Source organism: Procambarus clarkii, chromosome 39, assembly GCF_040958095.1.
Source record: "Procambarus clarkii isolate CNS0578487 chromosome 39, FALCON_Pclarkii_2.0, whole genome shotgun sequence".
Taxonomy (NCBI): Eukaryota; Metazoa; Arthropoda; class Malacostraca; order Decapoda; family Cambaridae; genus Procambarus; species Procambarus clarkii.
Window position 1 is genome coordinate 3512681 of NC_091188.1, and position 25000 is coordinate 3537680.

Here is a 25000-nt window from a genome sequence, read left to right on the forward strand (position 1 = left end):
AATTTATTTTCATTTTCAAATTAGTCCATATTCGGCCATACTGGCAAACGGCCAAAAGCGACGTTCTTTTTAAGAGGGCAGGTTGCACACTAAACATCTGAAACACGCCTTTCTTAAACGCTTATATTCAAAATTATTATGACTGAATCCCCCCCTCCCCCCCCCCCTTACCACAGAGGAGGTGAGCGCCAAATGGTCATATGACCGGCACAGAAAAAGGGCTAAAATAAACAAAAAAGTGGCAACGCTGATGGCGGAAACTCAAGGTGGACATTAGGCTTCAGCGAATGCGATGCGCGCAGATAAAAATATTGAATTTCAATTTCTTATGTTTTTTTCCTCTTCCTCGTGAGAATATCCAGTTGCAAGGTGCATTCTTGGACGAGGGGGTAAGGTGAGCCAGTGATGTATAGTGCCTTCACCTGGCCTTGACTGCATACAGTAGCCTACTGTATACTGTAGGCTGTATACAGTATACATAGGATGTGATACAGACCTCCAGGGTGAGAGGTGGGGAAAAATGTAACGAACTAATCCTCAAGTCTTCCAAAACTGACAAGAATGGAACACAATCTTACAATATTTCTTGTTCGATTCACACACACACACACACACACACACACACACACACACACACACACACACACACACACACACACACACACACACACACACACACACACACACACACACACACACAGAAAACGGGGTTTAAGACCAGATGCTCGACCATGCAAGGTCAACCAACAGCTTTTGAGAAGTTTGAGGAACTTATAAAGGTTGAGAAGGTGCTCCTGGTGTCCCCCCCCCCCTGGCCTCAAGAGTAAGTCAAGCAGTGGACACGTCAGATCCCATTCAAGATAACACCTTTGCTAGCCTACCACACAGCCAGGTAGCCTGGTAGCCTACCACACACCGAACCAGCCTGGTAGCCAACCACACAGCCAGTCAGCCTAGTAGCCTACCACACAGCCAGGTAGCCTGGTAGCCTACCACACACCGAACCAGCCTGGTAGCCAACCACACAGCCAGTCAGCCTAGTAGCCTACCAAACAGCCAGGTAGCCTGGTAGCCTACCACACACCGAACCAGCCTGGTAGCCAACCACACAGCCAGTCAGCCTAGTAGCCTACCACACAGCCAGGTAGCCTGGTAGCCTACCACACACCGAACCAGCCTGGTAGCCAACCACACAGCCAGTCAGCCTAGTAGCCTATCACACAGCCAGGTAGCCTGGTAGCCTATCACACAGCCAGCCCCAGCCTGGTAGCCTATCACACAGCCAGCCCCAGCCTGGTAGCCTATCACACAGCCAGGTAGCCTGGTAGCCTATCACACAGCCAGCCCCAGCCTGGTAGCCTACCACACAGCCAGGTAGCCTGGTAGCCTACCACACACCGATCCAGCCTGGTAGCCAACCACACAGCCAGTCAGCCTAGTAGCCTATCACACAGCCAGGTAGCCTATCACACAGCCAGGTAGCCTGGTAGCCTATCACACAGCCAGCCCCAGCCTGGTAGCCTACCACACAACCAGGTAGCCTAGTAGCCAACCACACAGCCAGGTAGCCTGGTAGCCTATCACACAGCCAGCCAGCCTGGTAGCCTACCACACAGCTAGCCAGCCTGGTAGCCTACCACACAGCCAGGTAGCCTGGTAGCCTATCACACAGCCAGCCCCAGCCTGGTAGCCTATCACACAGCCAGCCCCAGCCTGGTAGCCTATCACACAGCCAGGTAGCCTGGTAGCCTATCACACAGCCAGCCCCAGCCTGGTAGCCTACCACACAGCCAGGTAGCCTGGTAGCCTACCACACACCGAACCAGCCTGGTAGCCAACCACACAGCCAGTCAGCCTAGTAGCCTATCACACAGCCAGGTAGCCTATCACACAGCCAGGTAGCCTGGTAGCCTATCACACAGCCAGCCCCAGCCTGGTAGCCTACCACACAACCAGGTAGCCTAGTAGCCAACCACACAGCCAGGTAGCCTGGTAGCCTATCACACAGCCAGCCAGCCTGGTAGCCTACCACACAGCTAGCCAGCCTGGTAGCCTACCACACAGCCAGTCAGCCTGGTAGCCTACCACACAGCTAGCCAGCCTGGTAGCCTACCACACAGCTAGCCAGCCTGGTAGCCTATCACACAGCCAGCCAGCCTGGTAGCCTACCACACAACCAGCCAGCCTGGTAGCCTACCACACAACCAGCCAGCCTGGTAGCCTATCACACAGCCAGCGAGCCTGGTAGCCTACCACACAGCCAGTCAGCCTGGTAGCCTACCACACAACCAGCCAGCCTGGTAGCCTACCAGGGGCCCAACGAAGCATTGACCAGGGTGCTTGAAGAACGTTAAGACTGGCTCAACCACTGTCTCGCATATTTAATAAATCATTAAAGTGGAGCAGAGTGCCTGAGTCGTGGAGGGTTACCAATGTGGTGCCTGGGGGGGGGGGGAGGGGGGGGGTTTAAAGGACAAATAAAGATGATAAATCACTTGCTAAATAAAATAAAAGATAGATCACTACACGCCAAACACACACCAAAACTACGACGTTGGTACAACGTTCGAACAAGTTTTAACACCTAACCAGTTATAACAACCAATATAGCAAGTTGTAACAACGTTTTAATACGTCATAAACACGTTAAGCCAAGCTGTAACAACTTTATTACAAGTTGTAACAAGCGAAAAATAGAGACAGTTTCGGTTTGTGTTTCCAGGGTAGCCTCGACATATCGTCCAATTATCTTAACGTCCATTGTGGACAAAAGTTACTTGATAGTGAGAGATGGGAGCCGGTCGGCCGAGCGGACAGCACGCTGGACTTGTGATCCTGTGGTCCTGGGTTCGATCCCAGGCGCCGGCGAGAAACAATGGGCAGAGTTTCTTTCACCCCTGACAGCTGACTAACACCCCTGTTACCTAGCAGTAAAATAGGTACCTGGGTGTTAGTCAGCTGTCACGGGCTGCTTCCTGGGGGTGGAGGCCTGGTCGAGGACCGGGCCGCGGGGACACTAAAGCCCCGAAATCATCTCAAGATAACCTCAAGAAGATAGTCGCGGAACCCATTTGTTTACATCATTAAAAAAAAGGCACAGGTTAAGTATGGGAACCACAATCCGATTTTACTAAGGGTCGTTCATGTTAAACAACATTTTTTTGCATTCTTTTTTTTTTCTTGTATGCATTTCAAGTGGTTAATAGTAGGGGAGGGCGGTGGCATTCTATATATCTTGACTCTTAAGGGGATGATCTTAAGGTGGATTAGGATTTATAGTTATCTCAAAGAGACTATAGGGATTGTTTCAAACGTAGGCTATACATACATACATACATACATACATACACATACATACATACATACATACATACATACATACATACATACATACATATATATATATATATATATATATATATATATATATATTATATATGAGTTTAGGTGGATATAAACAGCAATATGCCAGCCAATTAAACAGGTAACAATCCAGTTACGTAGACAATGGACTAAGCAGCAGTCAAAGCCTAGCAGCCAAATTGCTAGGTAAACGGCTAGGTAAACTTATTGCACGAGGCATTTCGGGGCAGGTCTGGTAGGCAAGCAAGACAGACAGGCAAGCAAGCAAGGAAACAAGCAAGCAAGCAAGCAAACAAGCAAGCAAGCCACATCATTACCCTCCACTACACCAAGGTCAAGTTCCCATGAAGCGTGAGGAGCCCTGAAGTGAGTGAGATGCCATTAGACCCGAACAACGCTCACTTAACTATCCTGTGCTACGCTAACAACTCCACCCTCATAACGCAACTCACTCACCTACATGTGTGTGTTCACCTACATATGTGTTCACCTACATGTGTGTGTTCACCTACATGTGTGTGTTCACCTACATGTGTGTGTTCACCTACATGTGTGTGTTCACCTACATGTGTGTGTTCACCTACATGTGTGTGTTCACCTACATATGTGTTCACCTACATGTGTGTGTTCACCTACATGTGTGTGTTCACCTACATGTGTGTGTTCACCTACATGTGTGTGTTCACCTACATGTGTGTGTTCACCTACATGTGTGTGTTCACCTACATGTGTGTGTTCACCTACATATGTGTTCACCTACATGTGTGTGTTCACCTACATGTGTGTGTTCACCTACATGTGTGTTCACCTACATGTGTGTGTTCACCTACATGTGTGTGTTCACCTACATGTGTGTGTTCACCTACATGTGTGTGTTCACCTACATGTGCCTGGAAGGTACACATTCCCCTCCCCGTGAACCTGAGCAGCTCAACGCGGTGAGTTATCAAGTCCTTGTTATCATACTTGCCTTTCTTCATTTGAATAATAAGTCGCAAATAAGTATTTACACCTTTAACCTCTAGTATTATTTACACCTCTATTAGAGTATTTACACCTCTAATGTTATGCTTCTCATTCTTGCCTCCACGCGCCCTCTGGTGAGCGCTGGATTAATGCTCCTCAAGACGCTACAGCTTCGACACAAGAGCAGACAGCAGACTACGACCGTTGTTCAGGTCCATGTAAACTACATCTGCTTTACCTTCTCTCACTTTCAACCTTCCTGCAGTTTCTTCGAGTTGACTTGTTACGTGGTCACTCATGTCTTGTAGTGTTCCTCCTACGGTGTGCTCGCTGGGAGCCCTGTGCCTTCCTCCAGGCCTCTACTCACTGCTCCAAAACTTAGAGCGGCGACGATAATTAATACTCAATGTGTAAGACAGAAAGCTATGTGTGTGTGTGTGTGTGTGTGTGTGTGTGTGTGTGTGTGTGTGTGTGTGTGTGTGTGTGTGTGTGTGTGTGTGTGTGTGTGTGTGTGTGTGTGTTGCGAAGGAGTGGGACATTTTTCGCCGTTAGCCGCTGGCAGGCATCTCATTACGTGTCGTAACTATTATGTAACATCCAGGGTAGACAACACGTCAAGGGCCAGGCCCAGGGTAATGATATGGGCCACACTCCCTCCCTCCCTCTCTCCCTCCCTCTCTCTTTCCCTCTCTCTCTCTCCCTCCTTCCAATCATCTAATCTCTCCGGTATCCCTAAGCCTCCTTTCCCATTGAAGTTCTCAACATGCTTTTTTTTCATTTTCCTCATTTCCATTTTCATCTCATTTCCATTTTCTCTTTCAAGGAAAACCTTAAAGCTTAAATGTAATGTTATCTCTCATACAACTCTTCACACTTATTCAAACAACTAACAAACAAAGACAACATTAAAAAACAACATCTCACACCGCCATATAAACAAAGCCATACATACTATCAAACTCTTTTTTTGCACTCAAACAAGTCCAACACACTCAAAATGTCACACTCACAAATTTCTCAAACCAAGCCTGATTTTCTTTCTAGATTGAGTGCCATCACTCTTTCAAACAATCATACACTTAACCTGTCAAACAAACACGCACATTTAACGTGTTAAACAAGCACACACCACTTGACTCACTCAAACAAGCACACGCCACTTGACCCACTCAAACAAGCACACGCCACTTGACTCACTCAAACAAGCACACACCACTTGACCCACTCAAACAAGCACACGCCACTTGACCCACTCAAACAAGCACACACCACTTGACCCACTCAAACAAGCACACGCCACTTGACTCACTCAAACAAACACACGCCACTTGACTCACTTAAACAAGCACACACCACTTGACCCACTCAAACAAGCACACACCACTTGACCCACTCAAACAAGAACACACCACTTGACCCACTCAAACAAACACACGCCACTTGACCCACTCAAACAAGCACACACCACTTGACCCACTCAAACAAGCACACGCCACTTGACCCACTCAAACAAGCACACGCCACTTGACCCACTCAAACAAGCACACGCCACTTGACCCACTCAAACAAGCACACACCACTTGACCCACTCAAACAAGCACACACCACTTGACCCACTCAAACAAGCACACGCCACTTGACCCACTCAAACAAGCACCCGCCACTTGACCCACTCAAACAAGCACCCGCCACTTGACTCACTCAAACAAGCACACGCCACCTGACTCACTCAAACAAGCACACGCCACCTGACTCACTCAAACACACGCCACCTGACTCACTCAAACACACGCCACACACACATTTCGTTACAAACTTCATTACCTATAGCAGAGACTGGACCAGTAACATGTAATACTGTATTCTAATTTATGTAACAGTTATGTGGCCTTCTACGGTCACTAGGGGGTAACAGGTTGTGTTACTTCTGAGCTCATCACGGATCAGTGGGTTATGCGTCGGTTGGTTTGGTGTTGCTGGGCAGGATATCCTCTGGTGATGGATAGCAGGACATCCTCTGGATATCCTCTGGTTGTGTGTAGAGAACATATATATATACTCCTTGAAAGCGCCTTCTTAATTGTGCATTGTCACCTGTTTTCAGAGAGATGCTGTCGTCTTGTCTATATATTGAGATCGTTGGACAATATACTGACAATTCCCCAAATGGACAAATAAAGTCCTTAGGGGCCAGATTCACGAAGCAGTTACGCAAGTACTTACGAATCTGTACATCTTTTCATAATCTTTGACGGCTTTGTTTACAATTATTTAAACAGTTAATGAGCTCCGAAGCACCAGGAGGCTGTTTATAACAATAACAACAGATGATTGGTAAGTTTTCATGCTTGTAAACTGTTTAATAAATGTAACCGAAGCCGTCAAAGATTGAGGAAAGATGTACACGTTCGTAAGTACTCGCGTAACTGCTTCGTGAATCTGGCCCAAACTTGACATTTAGGGGTCGTAATTGTTCTTTATTAGTAAGTTGGGTGTCTTCTTACTCACGAAGTGTATGAGGGCCTGCCTAGTATGTTTAGTGGAGGGAGGTCGTGGTTCTGTTGACCATGTCTTTTGAGATGGAACGACAGCTGAGAAGTGGAGGGGTATGAAAGATGGAATTCCAGATCATCTTGACGACCAGTTGTGGCTGTGACCACGACGACAACCACACGACCCTTGAGGAAGAGGTGGACGACAACCACACGACCCTTGAGGAAGAGGTGGACGACAACCACACGACCCTTGAGGAAGAGGTGGACGACAACCACACGACCCTTGAGGAAGAGGTGGACGACAACCACACGACCCTTGAGGAAGAGGTGGACGACAACCACACGACCCTTGAGGAAGAGGTGGACGACAACCACACGACCCTTGAGGAAGAAGAGGACGACAACCACACGACCCTTGAGGAAGAGACGGACGACAACCACACGACCCTTGAGGAAGAGGTGGACGACGGCAACCACACGACCCTTGAGGAAGGGACGGACGACAACCACACGACCCTTGAGGAAGAAGAGGAGGACGACAACCACACGACCCTTGAGGAAGAGGACGACGACAACCACACGACCCTTGAGGAAGAAGAGGAGGACGACAACCACACGACCCTTGAGGAAGAGGTGGACGACAACCACACGACCCTTGAGGAAGAGGAGGACGACAACCACACGACCCTTGAGGGAGAGGAGGACGACAACCACACGACCCTTGAGGAAGAGGTGGACGACGGCAACCACACGACCCTTGAGGAAGAGGTGGACGACGGCAACCACACGACCCTTGAGGAAGAGACGGACGACAACCACACGACCCTTGAGGAAGAGACGCACGACAACCACACGACCCTTGAGGAAGAGGACGACGACAACCACACGACCCTTGAGGAAGAGGACGACGACAACCACACGACCCTTGAGGAAGAGACGCACGACAACCACACGACCCTTGAGGAAGAGACGCACGACAACCACACGACCCTTGAGGAACAGGAGGACGACAACCACACGACCCTTGAGGAAGAATAGGAGGACGACAACCACACGACCCTTGAGGAACAGGAGGACGACAACCACACGACCCTTGAGGGAGAGACGGACGACAACGACAACCTCACGACCCTTAAGGAAGAGACGGACGACAACCACACGACCCTTGAGACGACAACCACACGACCCAGGAGACGACAACCACACGACCCTTGAGACGACAACCACACGACCCAGGAGACGACAACCACACGACCCAGGAGACGACAACCACACGACCCAGGAGACGAGACCTTTCACACAAGTCCATCCACCTTGGATAACTTCCAACTAGAAATGTCTCTTAATTCTTCCAGTTATCATAGTGAGGGAGGAGCGGCTCCATCTTTCCCGGAATCTGTAGAAATCTCCAGTTTTTTGTAAGTTAATCCCATGCAATAACAACAGGAAAGTACCGTACTCTTTTTTTTGCTATATTGAGAACATATCAATTCTGCAAATTTTGAACTACAAGTTAAAATTTCTTTAATATTTGGTGATTTAGCATGGAGAGTAACAGGTTATTGTAACAGGTGTGTGTGTGTATGTGTGTAGCAAAAAAAAAAGGCAGCTCTCACTATGTGTCGTGATGTGTCGCGTGGACACTGGTGGTGATGTATCTCTTGGCACAGGGATTGTGAGGTAGGAAGCACTATTAGGTAAACACTATCATACACCTTCCTTCATCGTAGTCGTGGTGAGGGTCACCTGCTTGACGGAGTGACCTGCTTGACGGAGTGACCTGCTTGACGGAGTGACCTCCTTGACGGAGTGACCTGCCTGACGGAGTGACCTGCTTGACGGAGTGACCTGCCTGACGGAGTGACCTGCCTGACGGAGTGACCTGCTTGACGGAGTACCCTGCCTGACGGAGTACCCTGCCTGACGGAGTGACCTGCTTGACGGAGTGACCTGCTTGACGGAGTGACCTGCTTGACGGAGTACCCTGCCTGACGGAGTGACCTGCTTGACGGAGTGACCTGCTTGACGGAGTGACCTGCTTGACGGAGTGACCTGCTTGACGGAGTACCCTGCCTGACGGAGTACCCTGCCTGACGGAGTGACCTGCTTGACGGAGTGACCTGCTTGACGGAGTACCCTGCTTGACGGAGTGACCTGCTTGACGGAGTGACCTGCTTGACGGAGTGACCTGCTTGACGGAGTGACCTGCCTGACGGAGTGACCTGCTTGACGGAGTGACCTGCTTGACGGAGTGACCTGCCTGACGGAGTGACCTGCTTGACGGAGTGACCTGCTTGACGGAGTGACCTGCTTGACGGAGTGACCTGCTTGACGGTGTGACCTGCCTGACGGAGTGACCTGCCTGACGGAGTGACCTGCTTGACGGAGTGACCTGCCTGACGGAGTGACCTGCCTGACGGAGTGACCTGCTTGACGGACTACCCTGCTTGACGGAGTGACCTGCTTGACGGAGTGACCTGCTTGACGGAGTGACCTGCTTGACGGAGTGACCTACAAGTGACCTACCTGACGGAGTGACCTGCCTGACGGAGTGACCTGCTTGACGGAGTGACCTGCTTGACGGAGTGACCTGCCTGACGGGTGACCTGCTTGACGGAGTGACCTGCTTGACGGAGTGACCTGCCTGACGGTGTGACCTGCCTGACGGAGTGACCTGCCTGACGGAGTGACCTGCTTGACGGAGTGACCTGCTTGACGGAGTGACCTGCTTGACGGAGTGACCTGCCTGACGGTGTGACCTGCCTGACGGAGTGACCTGCCTGACGGAGTGACCTGCTTGACGGAGTGACCTGCTTGACGGAGTGACCTGCCTGACGGAGTGACCTGCCTGACGGAGTGACCTGCCTGACGGAGTACCCTGCCTGACGGAATGACCTGCTTGACGGAGTGACTTGCTTGACGGAGTGACCTACAACTGACCTACCTGATGGAGTGACCTGCTTGACGGAGTGACCTGCTTGACGGAGTGACCTGCTTGACGGAGTGACCTACAACTGACCTACCTGACGGAGTGACCACACACCTGCCAGTGTTCCCAGCTGACACACCAGCACCAGTACGTATATTGAGACAACAAAACACATCTCAAGATAATAGAGCATCTTAGGCTCTATCTCCCCTCCTCTTGTTGACAGCTAATGAGTCGAGTGTAGCACCCGAAGACCATTGTACACCATATAGACAGATAATAATAATAATAAAAATTATAATAATAATAATAATTATTTTTATTTACAAGAAGGTACAATGGGTTGGTCAGATTACATAAGATTGGTATTTTTACATTCTTGCAAAGTTACTAACACACATATAGCGTCTGTGGCAAGATCTTAATGTGGCAAGATCTTAATGTGGCAAGATCTTAATGTGGCAAGATCTGTGGCAAGATCTTAATGTGGCAAGATCTGTGGCAAGATCTTAATGTGGCAAGATCTATGGCAAGATCTTAATGTGGCAAGATCTGTGGCAAGATCTGTGGCAAGATCTTAATGTGGCAAGATCTTAATGTGGCAAGATCTGTGGCAAGATCTTAATGTGGCAAGATCTTAATGTGGCAAGATCTTAATGTGGCAAGATCTTAATGTGGCAAGATCTGTGGCAAGATCTTAATGTGGCAAGATCTGTGGCAAGATCTTAATGTGGCAAGATCTATGGCAAGATCTTAATGTGGCAAGATCTGTGGCAAGATCTTAATGTGGCAAGATCTTAATGTGGCAAGATCTGTGGCAAGATCTTAATGTGGCAAGATCTTAATGTGGCAAGATCTTAATGTGGCAAGATCTTAATGTGGCAAGATCTTAATGTGGCAAGATCTATGGCAAGATCTTAATGTGGCAAGATCTTAATGTGGCAAGATCTGTGGCAAGATCTTAATGTGGCAAGATCTATGGCAAGATCTGTGGCAAGATCTTAATGTGGCAAGATCTTAATGTGGCAAGATCTGTGGCAAGATCTTAATGTGGCAAGATCTGTGGCAAGATCTGTGGCAAAATCTGTGGCAAGATCTTAATGTGGCAAGATCTATGGCAAGATCTGTGGCAAGATCTTAATGTGGCAAGATCTTAATGTGGCAAGATCTGTGGCAAGATCTGTGGCAAGATCTTAATGTGGCAAGATCTGTGGCAAGATCTTAATGTGGCAAGATCTGTGGCAAGATCTGTGGCAAAATCTGTGGCAAGATCTTAATGTGGCAAGATCTATGGCAAGATCTTAATGTGGCAAGATCTATGGCAAGATCTTAATGTGGCAAGATCTTAATGTGGCAAGATCTGTGGCAAGATCTTAATGTGGCAAGATCTATGGCAAGATCTGTGGCAAGATCTTAATGTGGCAAGATCTGTGGCAAGATCTTAATGTGGCAAGATCTTAATGTGGCAAGATCTGTGGCAAGATCTTAATGTGGCAAGATCTTAATGTGGCAAGATCTTAATGTGGCAAGATCTATGGCAAGATCTTAATGTGGCAAGATCTATGGCAAGATCTTAATGTGGCAAGATCTATGGCAAGATCTTAATGTGGCAAGATCTGTGGCAAGATCTTAATTCATATTATTGTATCTTAATATCTTATTAATATTATATCTTAATTTCGGGCAATAAGATCTTAACAAACTCCAAGAGTTAGCAAACATGTGAGTGTTAGAATTAAATCCCAATAAGTGTAAGGTAATGAAGGACATGATCCTGACGTCCAAGATACCGAGGGAAATTGAAAAAAAGTGGACAATAGGCTCATTAATTGTCAGAGAAAGCAGGACGAGAGGACATAAGGGGGGAAAGTGGGTAACTGAAGAAATGTGACCACCACTACCACTACCACCACCACCACCACCACCACCACCACCACCACCACTACCACCACTACCACTACCACCACCACCACCACCACCACCACTACCACCACTACCACTACCACCAGCACCACAGAGACCAGCAGCGGGAGATGCATGTACACTTTTTCTCTCTGACAACTTTCCAAGAGGTTACCGACGGTGGCATATGCTTTCTCCCGCGCGACCCGGGGCGCACCTCGGCCCCCATCACGTTTTTCTAGGATTATCCCAGGGTAGAGAAAGTCAGCTCTCCCTTTCCCCACACAGGGGGGCTCTTACCCTCCCCCACACAGGGGGGGTTCTCACCCTCCCCCACACAGGGGGGCTCTTACCCTCCCCCACACACAGGGGGGGGCTCTTACCCTCCCTTACCTGGTATTTCTCCTTCCTCCTCCCCCTCTCTGCCTCTTCCATTCTTTCCCCCTCTTCCCCCATGCCTCAATTTTGCCTCTACCTCCATCTTTCTCTGCCTACCTCTTACATATATCTATCCTCTCTATTCGTGGCTCTCTCTCCCGTTTTAGACCCTTCCCCTGCGCCTCTGTCCACCCGTGGAGGCGAACCTGGGAGTAGTTCCTGACCACTGACGATCGTCAGATGTTTCAGGGCCATGAACGTGTATGAAAGTTAAGGTCGTCATTTAAAATGGTTGGGTGGTGTTCTTGCCTTTCAGGCCCTGGGGAATGTGAGGGGTCACATGTAGGTCTGTGTCATATGTGGTCCTGTGTCATGTGTGGTCCTGTGTCATGTGTGGATCTGCCATGTGAGGTCCTGTGTCATATGTGGATCTGTGTCATGTGTGGTCCTGTGTCATGTGTGGATCTGTGTCATGTGTGGTCCTGTGTCATGTGTGGTCCTGTGTCATGTGTGGTCCTGTGTCATGTGTGGTCCTGTGTCATATGTGGTCCTGTGTCATATGTGGTCCTGTGTCATATGTGGTCCTGTGTCATATGTGGTCCTGTGTCATATGTGGTCCTGTGTCATATGTGGTCCTGTGTCATATGTGGTCCTGTGTCATATGTGGATCTGTGTCATATGTGGTCCTGTGTCATATGTGGTCCTGTGTCATATGTGGTCCTGTGTCATATGTGGTCCTGTGTCATATGTGGTCCTGTGTCATATGTGGTCCTGTGTCATATGTGGATCTGTGTCATATGTGGTCCTGTGTCATATGTGGTCCTGTGTCATATGTGGTCCTGTGTCATATGTGGTCCTGTGTCATATGTGGTCCTGTGTCATATGTGGATCTGTGTCATATGTGGTCCTGTGTCATATGTGGTCCTGTGTCATATGTGGTCCTGTGTCATATGCGGCCCTGTGTCATATGTGGTCCTGTGTCATATGCGGCCCTGTGTCATATGTGGTCCTGTGTCATATGTGGTCCTGTGTCATATGTGGTCCTGTGTCATATGCGGCCCTGTGTCATATGTGGTCCTGTGTCATATGTGGTCCTGTGTCATATGTGGTCCTGTGTCATATGTGGTCCTGTGTCATATGTGGTCCTGTGTCATGTGTGGTCCTGTGTCATATGTGGTCCTGTGTCATATGTGGTCCTGTGTCATATGTGGTCCTGTGTCATATGTGGTCCTGTGTCATGTGTGGTCCTGTGTCATATGCGGCCCTGTGTCATATGTGGTCCTGTGTCATATGTGGTCCTGTGTCATATGTGGTCCTGTGTCATGTGTGGTCCTGTGTCATATGTGGTCCTGTGTCATATGTGGTCCTGTGTCATATGTGGTCCTGTGTCATATGTGGTCCTGTGTCATATGTGGTCCTGTGTCATATGTGGTCCTGTGTCATATGTGGTCCTGTGTCATGTGTGGTCCTGTGTCATATGTGGTCCTGTGTCATGTGTGGTCCTGTGTCATGTGTGGTCCTGTGTCATGTGTGGTCCTGTGTCATATGTGGTCCTGTGTCATATGTGGTCCTGTGTCATGTGTGGTCCTGTGTCATATGTGGCCCTGTGTCATATGTGGTCCTGTGTCATATGTGGTCCTGTGTCATGTGTGGTCCTGTGTCATATGTGGTCCTGTGTCATGTGTGGTCCTGTGTCATGTGTGGTCCTGTGTCATGTGTGGTCCTGTGTCATATGTGGTCCTGTGTCATATGTGGTCCTGTGTCATGTGTGGTCCTGTGTCATATGTGGCCCTGTGTCATATGTGGTCCTGTGTCATATGTGGCCCTGTGTCATATGTGGTCCTGTGTCATATGTGGTCCTGTGTCATATGTGGCCCTGTGTCATATGTGGTCCTCCAAGAGGACCTGAACAGATTGCAGAGATGGTCAGAGAAATGGCTACTAGAATTCAACACGAGCAAATGTAAAGTTATGGAAATGGGACTAGGAGATAGGAGACCAAAGGGACAGTACACAATGAAGGGGAACAGCCTACCTGTAACGACGCGTGAAAGAGACCTGGGGGTGGACGTAACACCTAATCTATCTCCTGAGGCACATATTAATAGGATAACGACAGCAGCGTACTCTACACTGGCAAAAGTTAGAACATCATTCAGAAACCTAAGTAAGGAGGCATTTAGGGCGCTTTACACTGCCTACGTAAGGCCAGTCTTAGAGTATGCCGCCTCATCATGGAGTCCCCATCTGAAGAAGCATATAATGAAACTGGAAAAGGTTCAGAGGTTTGCAACGAGACTCGTCCCAGAGCTACGAGGGATGGGGTATGAAGAGCGCCTGAGGGAACTGTGCCTTACGACACTAGAAAGAAGAAGGGAGAGGGGGGACATGATAGGAACGTATAAGATACTCAGAGGAATTGACAGAGTGGACATAGACGAAATGTTCACACGGAATAGTAACAGAACGAGAGGACATGGATGGAAGCTTGAAACTCAGATGAGTCACAGAGATGTAAGGAAGTTTTCTTTTAGCGTGAGAGTAGTGGGGAAATGGAATGCACTTCAGGAACAGGTTGTGGAAGCAAATACTATTCATAATTTTAAAACCAGGTATGATAGGGAAATGGGACAGGAGTCATTGCTGTAAACAACCGATGCTCGAAAGGCGGGATCCAAGAGTCAATGCTCGATCCTGCAAGCACATATAGGTGAGTACATATAGGTGAGTACACACACACACACACACACACACACACACACACACACACACACACACACACACACACACACTCACACACACACACACACACACACACACACACACACACACACACACACACACACACACACACACACACACACACACACACACACACACACTCACACACACACACACTGACACACACACACTCACACACACACACACACACACACACACTCACACACACACACTCACACACACACACACACACACACACACACACACACACACACACACACACACACACACACTCACACACACACACACACACACACTCACACACACAACAACATCTCCCACAATTATCATATATTTCTGTGGAGCTAAAGGCGCCTTTTTTATTTATTTATTTAATCACTATTATTATTATTATTAATGACATAATCATAGTTATCTGGATCACGTGTGTGAGAGAGACACACACTAACCGCCAACCACCATAGTTAACTGCGACACAGCAGAAGCAGCTGTAACAAATACGAATATTAGGACATCTAAGACGATGGTTCACTGACTCAAGTGGTGGGAAAGCCAGATGGGAAGGAGGAGCAGTGGAACAGGAATGGGAGAGGGGACAGGTAGACAGGACAGGTGGATGGAACAAACTCTCACAAGTGGAGCCTGGCCTCGGGCCGGGCTTGGGGAGTAGAAGAACTCCCAGAACCCCATCAACCAGGTATCAACCAGGTATCAACCAGGTATCAATCAGGTATCAACCAGGTATCAACCAGGTATCAACCAGGTATCAACCAGGTATCAACCAGGTATCAATCAGGTATCAACCAGGTATCAACCAGGTATCAACCAGGTATCAACCAGGTATCAACCAGGTATCAACCAGGTATCAACCAGGTATCAACCAGGATAGGACAGGCGTGAGAGGTCCCCCCACTCCCTCCTCACAGTGTTCCAAAAGGTATATCTTTGTGCTTCAAGAAACTCTAAAACCTTTACACTGTATTATTCTGACTGGAGATACAACAACTTTCACCCTCATTCACCCTTTCACCCCTCCCGTGCTGTCTTGACATGTACGCACCTAGTTGTGCTTGCGGGGGGTTGAGCTCTGGCTCTTTGGTCCCGCCTCTCAACCGTCAATCAACTGATATATACAGATTCCTGAGCCTACTGGGTTCTGGTAGACTCATATATCTTACACGCCATCTGCGGCGATTTGTAATTACACTTTCACCTAGTATTAGGGGGTACCAATTACACTTTCACCTAGTATTAGGGGGTACCAATTACACTTTCACCTAGTATTAGGGGGTACCAATTACACTTTCACCTAGTATTAGGGGGTACCAATTACACTATGAAAACTAAAAAAAATTGTTTTTGCGTCATTTTGTAATTGGTTGTGTCTCCCCACAATACAGAAAACGGGAATTATTTTTTCCGTCAAATTTTGCCTTGGAGGTATAAGCAGAGCCGTGGATTTGGAGCCCCGGGAGCCCCGGTGGAGCTCCGGGAGCCCCGGTGGAGCTCCGGGAGCCCCGGTGGAGCTCCGGGAGCCCTGGGGGGAGCCCCGGGCGAGCCACCTGGGCAATAAAACACCAGGTATATGACGCAGACTGGCATACCTGGCCTGTGACGTCAGGTATAGAGCCCCGGCCACCACCAACTGACACAAAGGGCGCCTTCCCGCGCCCAGACTCTGGCCCACAGACCTGACCCACAGACCCTAACCCACAGACCCTAACCCACAGACCCTGACCCACAGACCCTGACCCACAGACCCTAACCCACAGACCCTAACCCACAGACCCTAACCCACAGACCTGCGCCCACAGACCCTAACCCACAGACCCTAACCCACAGACCCTAACCCACAGACCCTAACCCACAGACCCTAACCCACAGACCCTAACCCACAGACCCTAACCCACAGACCCTGACCCACAGACCCTAACCCACAGACCCTAACCCACAGACCCTAACCCACAGACCCTGACCCACAGACCCGCGCCCACAGACCAGCGCCACAATCCACCAATCCACCAATTCTTCTGCCGTTCCTTTGGCCACGTTCTTCTAGAGCCGTGGGACCTGCCACCTTCCGTGGCGGGCCCCGAAGAGCGGTATTCGTGTGTGTCGCGCTGTGAGAGTGGGTAGAGGGGGATGGGGGAGGAGATGGGGGGGGGGGATGGGAAGGGGAAGGGAAGGGGGGTCGAAGGGTAATGAGTAAATGATAGGTTGGGCACAGGTGAGTCCTCCCGTGTGACACCTGTTGGGGTGCCTGGCCACCTGCCCCACAGGTAGGCTGACATACTCAAGCAGTAGCTCCCACCATCTAAGATATTATATGTAAATACTCGAATTAAAAAAACAGATCAATGCAAAGAATTTAGGTAGAGGGAGGAAGGGGAGATGGATAAGAAATGGAGGTGCATAAGAGATAGAGGCTAGAGGCTAGAGGCTAGAGAGATAGAGGCTAGAGGCTAGAGAGATAGAGGGATAGAGGCTAGAGGCTAGAGAGATAGAGGGATAGAGGCTAGAGGCTAGAGAGATAGAAGGATAGAGGCTAAAGGCTAGAGAGATAGAGGGATAGAGGCTAGAGGCTAGAGAGATAGAGGGATAGAGGCTAGAGGCTAGAGGGATAGAGGCTAGAGGCTAGAGAGATAGAGGGATAGAGGCTAGAGACTAGAGGCTAGAGAGATAGAGGCTAGAGGCTAGATAGATAGAGGGCTAGAGGCTAGAGAGATAGAGGGATAGAGGCTAGAGGCTAGAGAGACAGAGGGATAGAGGCTAGGGGCTAGAGAGATAGAGGCTAGAGAGATAGAGGCTAGAGGAAGAGAGGCTAGAGAGGTAGAGGGATAGAGGCTAGAGGCTAGAGGAAGAGAAGCTAGAGGGATAGAGAAGAGGCAGAAGTCATTACCTTCACAGCAGGATGATCCGTCGTGCAGCGCCGTCACTCCCGGCGTACCTGCGGCCAGACACAACAGTTTAAGTTAACCATCGTCACTCAGACATCACAAAAATATCTAACAAGCAAAACTTATTTGTTAATAAATTATCACTGAACAAAAAACAAAAACATAGGAGGTGCAATTTTAATATTACGAAAGAGCGGACACACAGACGCAAAGGGGGCGGGTGGAGGTATGTCGCATACACACACAAGTGTTGTACATTCTGCTATGGCGGTATGTTCACTCACAAGATGAGTGGCGCTGCCCAATAAACTCGCCCCTCGGGGCAAAATTTAAAAATTTAAAAACTATACACAGACATACACAGGCCCAAGCGGCGGATATACCACATACAGAGAACACAAACACCAGATATACCTCAAACAAAACAGCCAATCACATCACGTTCTTGAACGCGCAGTCATAACATGGAATATGTAGCGTTATACACATATAACTCCACATACTATTGTTAAATATACCGAGGGACTACTTAGCTGGGCGGAGGAACCAAGGCTATCCTACGACCGCCCTCCGCGCACGCAAATAATTAAATATATTTTTTAATATATTTTAATTTAATTTACTAATTTAATAATTTAATTTTAATTTAATAATTTAATTTTAATTTAATAATTTAATAATTTAATTTTAATTTAATATATTTTTTTGTATATACATTTGTTACACCTGCCTACAGGTGTGACAGCCCAACCTGTCCTCTCAGTTAATTGGTGGCGTGTGTTTACGGTGTGATAGCGTCACAAACGCAAGATTATTGGGACAAGTAACGGAGCACTAATGTTATCGATTTCTATGCATCGGACTCAATTGGTTTGGTGGGTTGATTGGGGTGAGTAAGGTTCTGGGCCGGGGTTCAACAAGATCCTGCAGGTACAGATAGGTTAGTACACACACACACACACACACACACACACACACACACACACACACACACACACACACACACACACACACACACACACACACATACACATACACATACACACACACACACACACACACACACACACACACACACACACACACACACACTAGGGGACACAGGTGGAAACGGAGTGCCCAAATGAGCCACAGAGTTATTAAAAAGAACTTTTTTAGTGTCAGAGTGGTTGACAAATGGAATGCATTAGGCAGTGATGTGGTGGAGGCTGACTCCATACACAGTTTCAAGTATAGATATGACAGAGCCCAATAGGCTCAGGAACCTATACACCAGTTGATTAACAGTTAAAAGGGCGGGACCAAAGAGCCAGACCTCAACCCCTGCAATCACAGCAAGGTGAGTATAACCAGGTGAGTGCACACAATATCCTACACCTCCCCCCCCCCTGCCCAGCATGACACAGCGGGCCCAGTCCCCAATGTTGACACTAGCGGCTGGGTGCGAACAGGAAGCGAACAGGAAGTGATAAAACCCGGGCCGTAGTTCTGTAAACAATACCTAGGTGACGTGAGGGAGGGAGAGAGAGTCCAGCTCTCTATACAGAGACACTGACTCTCTGACTCTGACTCTCTGACTCTCTCTCTCTCTCTCTCTCTCTCTCTCTCTCTCTCTCTCTCTCTCTCTCTCTCTCTCTCTCTCTCTCTCTCTCTCTCTCTCTCTCTCTCTCTCTCTCTCTCTCTCTCGTTGATCAGATCACAACGGTAACTGGGAGCCCCAGACCCTAATTAAATCACTTCCTATAGAGTTGGTCTTAACCCAAAAAAAAGGCTTATATTAAACCATTCAATTAATGGAGGAATCTCTTTAGTAAATGGCGCTATTAACGTGGCCAGGCCGGGCTCCTGGTGCCTTGTGGGTTACCTGCTTCGGTGGTTGTGGTGTGGTGGTGGTTGTGGTGGTTGTGGTTGTGGTGTGGTTGTGGTGTGGTTGTGGTGTTGTGGTGTTGTGGTGTTGTGGTGGTTGTGGTGGTTGTGGTTGTGGTGTGGTGGTGGTTGTGGTGGTTCACCAAAAGTGTGAGTAGGGGGGGGGGGGGGGGTAGAAATAGCCTAAGCTACTCTATCCCTTTGAAATGTATTTTTTTTTGTCTCAATAAACATTCTTGAACTTGAACCAAAAGTTCTTGAACTTGATTAAAAAAAAAAAAAATACGTCTTGGAAGTTTCTCATCTTTAAGAAGTTTTCTTTTTTTTAAGACGCCACTTGACACACACATATATGTGACTTGTGACACACACACACATGTGTGAGACTCACTTAAATGTTTACAGGTTTCTCTGTGTAGGATACATAAGGAGGGGGGGGGGAAGGGGTGCTCAAGGAGTGGGTAAGGGGGGGGGGGGGCGGGGGGGAGGGAGAGCCAAACCGGTTCCGTGGTCAGTCAGAAGACTCAGCTTTGCCAGAAATATAAAGTCACAACCGGTCTTGGGCTGACCACCAACTGCCTGCCTGATCTTCATATTCTATACATATCATATATCTCTTCCATTATTATACCTATACAAAACACACACACATACGGGGCTCACCATAGTCCGTGCTACTTGGAACTTTTTGGCTCCAGGTAGCGAATCTTAAACAACAACGACAACAATCTATATACTATATCATGTCTAGTATATATACAGAGCGGATGTTTATATATATATATATATATATATATATATATATATATATATATATATATATATATATGTATATATATATATATATATATATATATATATATATATATATGTATATATGTATATATATATATATATATATATATATATATATATATATATATATATATGTATATATTCAATTAATATTTTATATATGTACTTTAAAAGTTAAATATACCTCGATCAGTTGTTTATTGAAATTAAGAATTGGACAAAAATAGTGCAGTCAGTTTACTGATTCTTCTTTCAATTTATGTCATTTTTTTATTTAAATCATACCAATAAACATCTCCCTAACCCAACCACGTGGGGATGGACGGTCTCGCGTCATGCGGGTCGGCGTTCAATCCCCCGACCGTCCAAGTGGTTGGGGCACCATTCCGCCCCCCACTTGGTGTCCTGACGGCGCCAAATATCAACCAGGACGCCAGCACCACCACACGGGGACACGAGGCCAACCACCTCAAACGTGTCGGGTTTCCCCAGGGATCCTGCCTGCAGGGGGCCCGTTTCCTGCAGGGACCCCGTTGCCTGGAGGAATGACAACAATAAGGAGAACCTAACAAACTGTCACTCACGAAACTTCACTACTCCCCCCCTCTCTCTCTCCCTCTCCCCCCTCCCTCCCCCCTCTCTCTCTCTCCCTCTCCCTCTCTCTCCCTCTCTCCCTGACATCATGCCCCAAATAGGGCATCATGAGCCATGATATGATTGGCTTGGAGAGAGAGAGAGAGACCACGCCGGCCCCTCAAATAATAGGGTATACTCTTGCTTGTTAAGTTGGCCAATTAGAGATGTAGGAGGCAGCGAGAGGGGGGGAGGGGGGGGGGTGGTGGGGGTGGGGGGGGAGGGGGGGATGGGGGGATGGGGTGGGGTGGGGGGATGGGGGGAGGGGGAGGTGGAGGGGGAGGGGGGAGGGGGAGGTGGAGGGGGGAGGGGGGGAGGATCTGGGTAATGGCTACCTCCCCCCCCCTAATCCCCCCAATCCCCAAGCCAGTGATTAATGTCGTCAAGGGGGGGGAAGGAGGATTTGAAACTATTCTCCCAATGGGTCGCAGGGAAATTGGAGGGACAATGTGAAAATCAGGAAATAGGTAGTCAGGAAATAGGCAGTTTAGGCATAGGTAGTCAGGAAATAGGGAGTCTAGGCATAGGGAGTCAGGAAATAGGGAGTCTGGGAATAGGTAGCCAGGAAATAGGGAGTCTAGGGATAGGTAGTCAGGAAATAGGGAGTCTAGGCATAGGGAGTCAGGAAATAGGGAGTCTGGGAATAGGTAGCCAGGAAATAGGGAGTCTGGGAATAGGTAGCCAGGAAATAGGGAGTCTAGGGATAGGTAGCCAGGAAATAGGGAGTCTGGGAATAGCTAGCGGGGAAACAGATATTTAAATAAATAAATGGTCAGGAAATTGATAGTTGAGAAATAGGTTTGTGTAAATTGGTTGACTGGGTTGTCAAGGGGGGCGGCCGGTAGGCCAGAGAGACAGTTAAACACACGTCCATCTCTGCCCGAAGTCAACCAGTCAACCAGTCAACCAGCCAACCAGTCAACCAACCAGCCAGTCAACCAGCCAGCCAGTCAACCAACCAGTCAGCCAGCCAGACAGTCAACCAACCAGCCAGTCAACCAACCAGCCAGTCAACCAACCAGCCAGTCAACCAACCAGCCAGTCAACCAACCAACCAGTCAACCAACCAGCCAGTCAACCAACCAGCCAGTCAACCAACCAGCCAGTCAACCAACCAGCCAGTCAACCAACCAACCAGTCAACCAACCAGCCAGTCAACCAACCAACCAGTCAACCAACCAGCCAGTCAACCAACCAACCAGTCAATCAACCAGTCAATCAACCAGTCAATCAACCAGTCAATCAACCAGTCAACCAACCAACCAGTCAACCAACCAGCCAGTCAACCAACCAACCAGTCAACCAACCAACCAGTCAACCAACCAGCCAGTCAACCAACCAGCCAGTCAACCAACCAACCAGTCAACCAACCAGCCAGTCAACCAACCAGCCAGTCAACCAACCAGCCAGTCAACCAACCAGCCAGTCAACCAACCAATCAGTCAACCAACCAACCAGTCAACCAACCAGCCAGTCAACCAACCAGCCAGTCAACCAACCAACCAGTCAACCAACCAGCCAGTCAATCAACCAGCCAGTCAACCAACCAACCAGTCAATCAACCAGTCAATCAACCAGTCAATCAACCAGTCAACCAACCAACCAGTCAACCAACCAACCAGTCAACCAACCAGCCAGTCAATCAACCAGCCAGTCAACCAACCAACCAGTCAATCAACCAGTCAATCAACCAGCCAGTCAACCAGACAGTCAACCAGCCAGTCAACCAACCAACCAGTCAATCAACCAGTCAATCAACCAGTCAATCAACCAGCCAGTCAACCAGACAGTCAACCAGCCAGTCAACCAACCAACCAGTCAACCAACCAACCAGTCAATCAACCAGTCAATCAACCAGTCAATCAACCAGCCAGTCAACCAGCCAGTCAACCAACCAGCCAGTCAACCAACCAACCAGTCAACCAACCAACCAGTCAATCAACCAGTCAATCAACCAGTCAATCAACCAGCCAGTCAGTCAACCAGCCAGTCAGTCAACCAGCCAACCAGTCAACCAACCAGCCAGTCAACCAGACAGCCAACCAGCCAGTCAACCAGACAGTCAACCAGACAGCCAACCAGCCAGTCAACCAACCAGCCAGTCAACCAACCAACCAGTCAACCAACCAACCAGTCAATCAACCAGCCAATCAACCAGCCAGTCAACCAGACAGTCAACCAGCCAGTCAGTCAACCAGCCAACCAGTCAACCAACCAGCCAGTCAACCAGACAGCCAACCAGCCAGTCAACCAACCAACCAGTCAACCAACCAGCCAGTCAACCAACCAGCCAGTCAACCAACCAACCAGTCAACCAACCAGCCAGTCAACCAACCAGCCAGTCAACCAACCAGCCAGTCAACCAACCAACCAGTCAACCAACCAGCCAGTCAACCAACCAGCCAGTCAACCAACCAACCAGTCAACCAACCAGCCAGTCAACCAGACAGTCAACCAGCCAGTCAGTCAACCAACCAACCAGTCAATCAACCAGACAGTCAACCAGACAGTCAACCAGCCAGTCAGTCAACCAGCCAGTCAGTCAACCAGCCAGTCAGTCAACCAGCCAACCAGTCAACCAACCAGCCAGTCAACCAGACAGTCAACCAGCCAGTCAACCAGACAGTCAACCAGACAGCCAACCAGCCAGTCAACCAACCAACCAGTCAACCAACCAGCCAGTCAACCAACCAACCAGTCAACCAACCAACCAGTCAACCAACCAGCCAGTCAACCAACCAACCAGTCAACCAACCAGCCAGTCAACCAGACAGTCAACCAGCCAGTCAGTCAACCAACCAACCAGTCAATCAACCAGACAGTCAACCAGACAGTCAACCAGCCAGTCAGTCAACCAGCCAGTCAGTCAACCAGCCAACCAGTCAACCAACCAGCCAGTCAACCAGACAGTCAACCAGCCAGTCAACCAGACAGTCAACCAGACAGCCAACCAGCCAGTCAACCAACCAACCAGTCAACCAACCAGCCAGTCAACCAACCAACCAGTCAATCAACCAGTCAATCAACCAGCCAGTCAACCAGACAGTCAACCAGCCAGTCAGTCAACCAGCCAGTCAGTCAACCAGCCAGTCAGTCAACCAGCCAACCAGTCAACCAACCAGCCAGTCAACCAGACAGCCAACCAGCCAGTCAACCAACCAACCAGTCAACCAACCAGCCAGTCAACCAACCAACCAGTCAACCAACCAGCCAGTCAACCAACCAGCCAGTCAACCAACCAGCCAGTCAACCAACCAGCCAGTCAACCAACCAACCAGTCAATCAACCAGTCAATCAACCAGCCAGTCAACCAGACAGTCAACCAGACAGTCAACCAGCCAGTCAGTCAACCAGCCAGTCAGTCAACCAGCCAGTCAACCAGACAGCCAACCAGCCAGTCAACCAGCCAACCAGTCAACCAACCAGCCAGTCAACCAACCAGCCAGGTAAGACCACATCCACAGAGGAAGAAGAAGAAGGAAGAGGAGCCATGATTACGGCATATAAGATCCAACAAGGCTTCTCCCAAGGGTGAGGAAAGCGAAGGTGGAGACTTAGGAATGATCAGCCCAAGAACTGCAGGAAGGAAGGGGTCTGAACACGCTGTTCAAAGGTTCCTCAAATACGGAATTTGACGTGTTGATAGTCCAGATTAATACACGCTAGGTGAGTACATGTAGGTGGGTACGTGTAGGTGAGTAGCGAGGAGGTGGAGGCGGCAGCGGAGCCCCGACACGGACTCAGTCTTCCGTAAGAGTGACCCGACATAAGAATTACATTTGATCCCAACAGTCATCGTGCTCATCTTGATGGTATGACGATCTTATTAACTAGCGGGGCCAGCATCACACACACACACACACACACACACACACACACACACACACACACACACACACACATACGCCCACATCAAAAGGATATCATCAGCGGCATATGCGAAACTGGCCAACATAAGAACTGCCTTTAGAAACTTGTGTAAGGAATCGTTCAGGACCCTGTAATAACACTTATGTCAGACCAATCCTGGAATA

The 25000-nt window shown here is 48.8% G+C and overlaps 1 protein-coding gene across 1 annotated transcript in view; it reads right to left on the reverse strand.

Moving 5' to 3' along the window:
- The window catches only part of Fbxl7 (F-box and leucine-rich repeat protein 7), a 327726-nt gene that overhangs the window by 83457 nt on the left and 219269 nt on the right, over positions 1 to 25000 (reverse strand). Inside the window, exon 4 of the mRNA XM_069338307.1 lies at positions 17675 to 17722. Within this exon, the coding sequence (XP_069194408.1) occupies positions 17675 to 17722 (48 nt within the window). The remainder of the gene's footprint in view (positions 1 to 17674; positions 17723 to 25000) is intronic.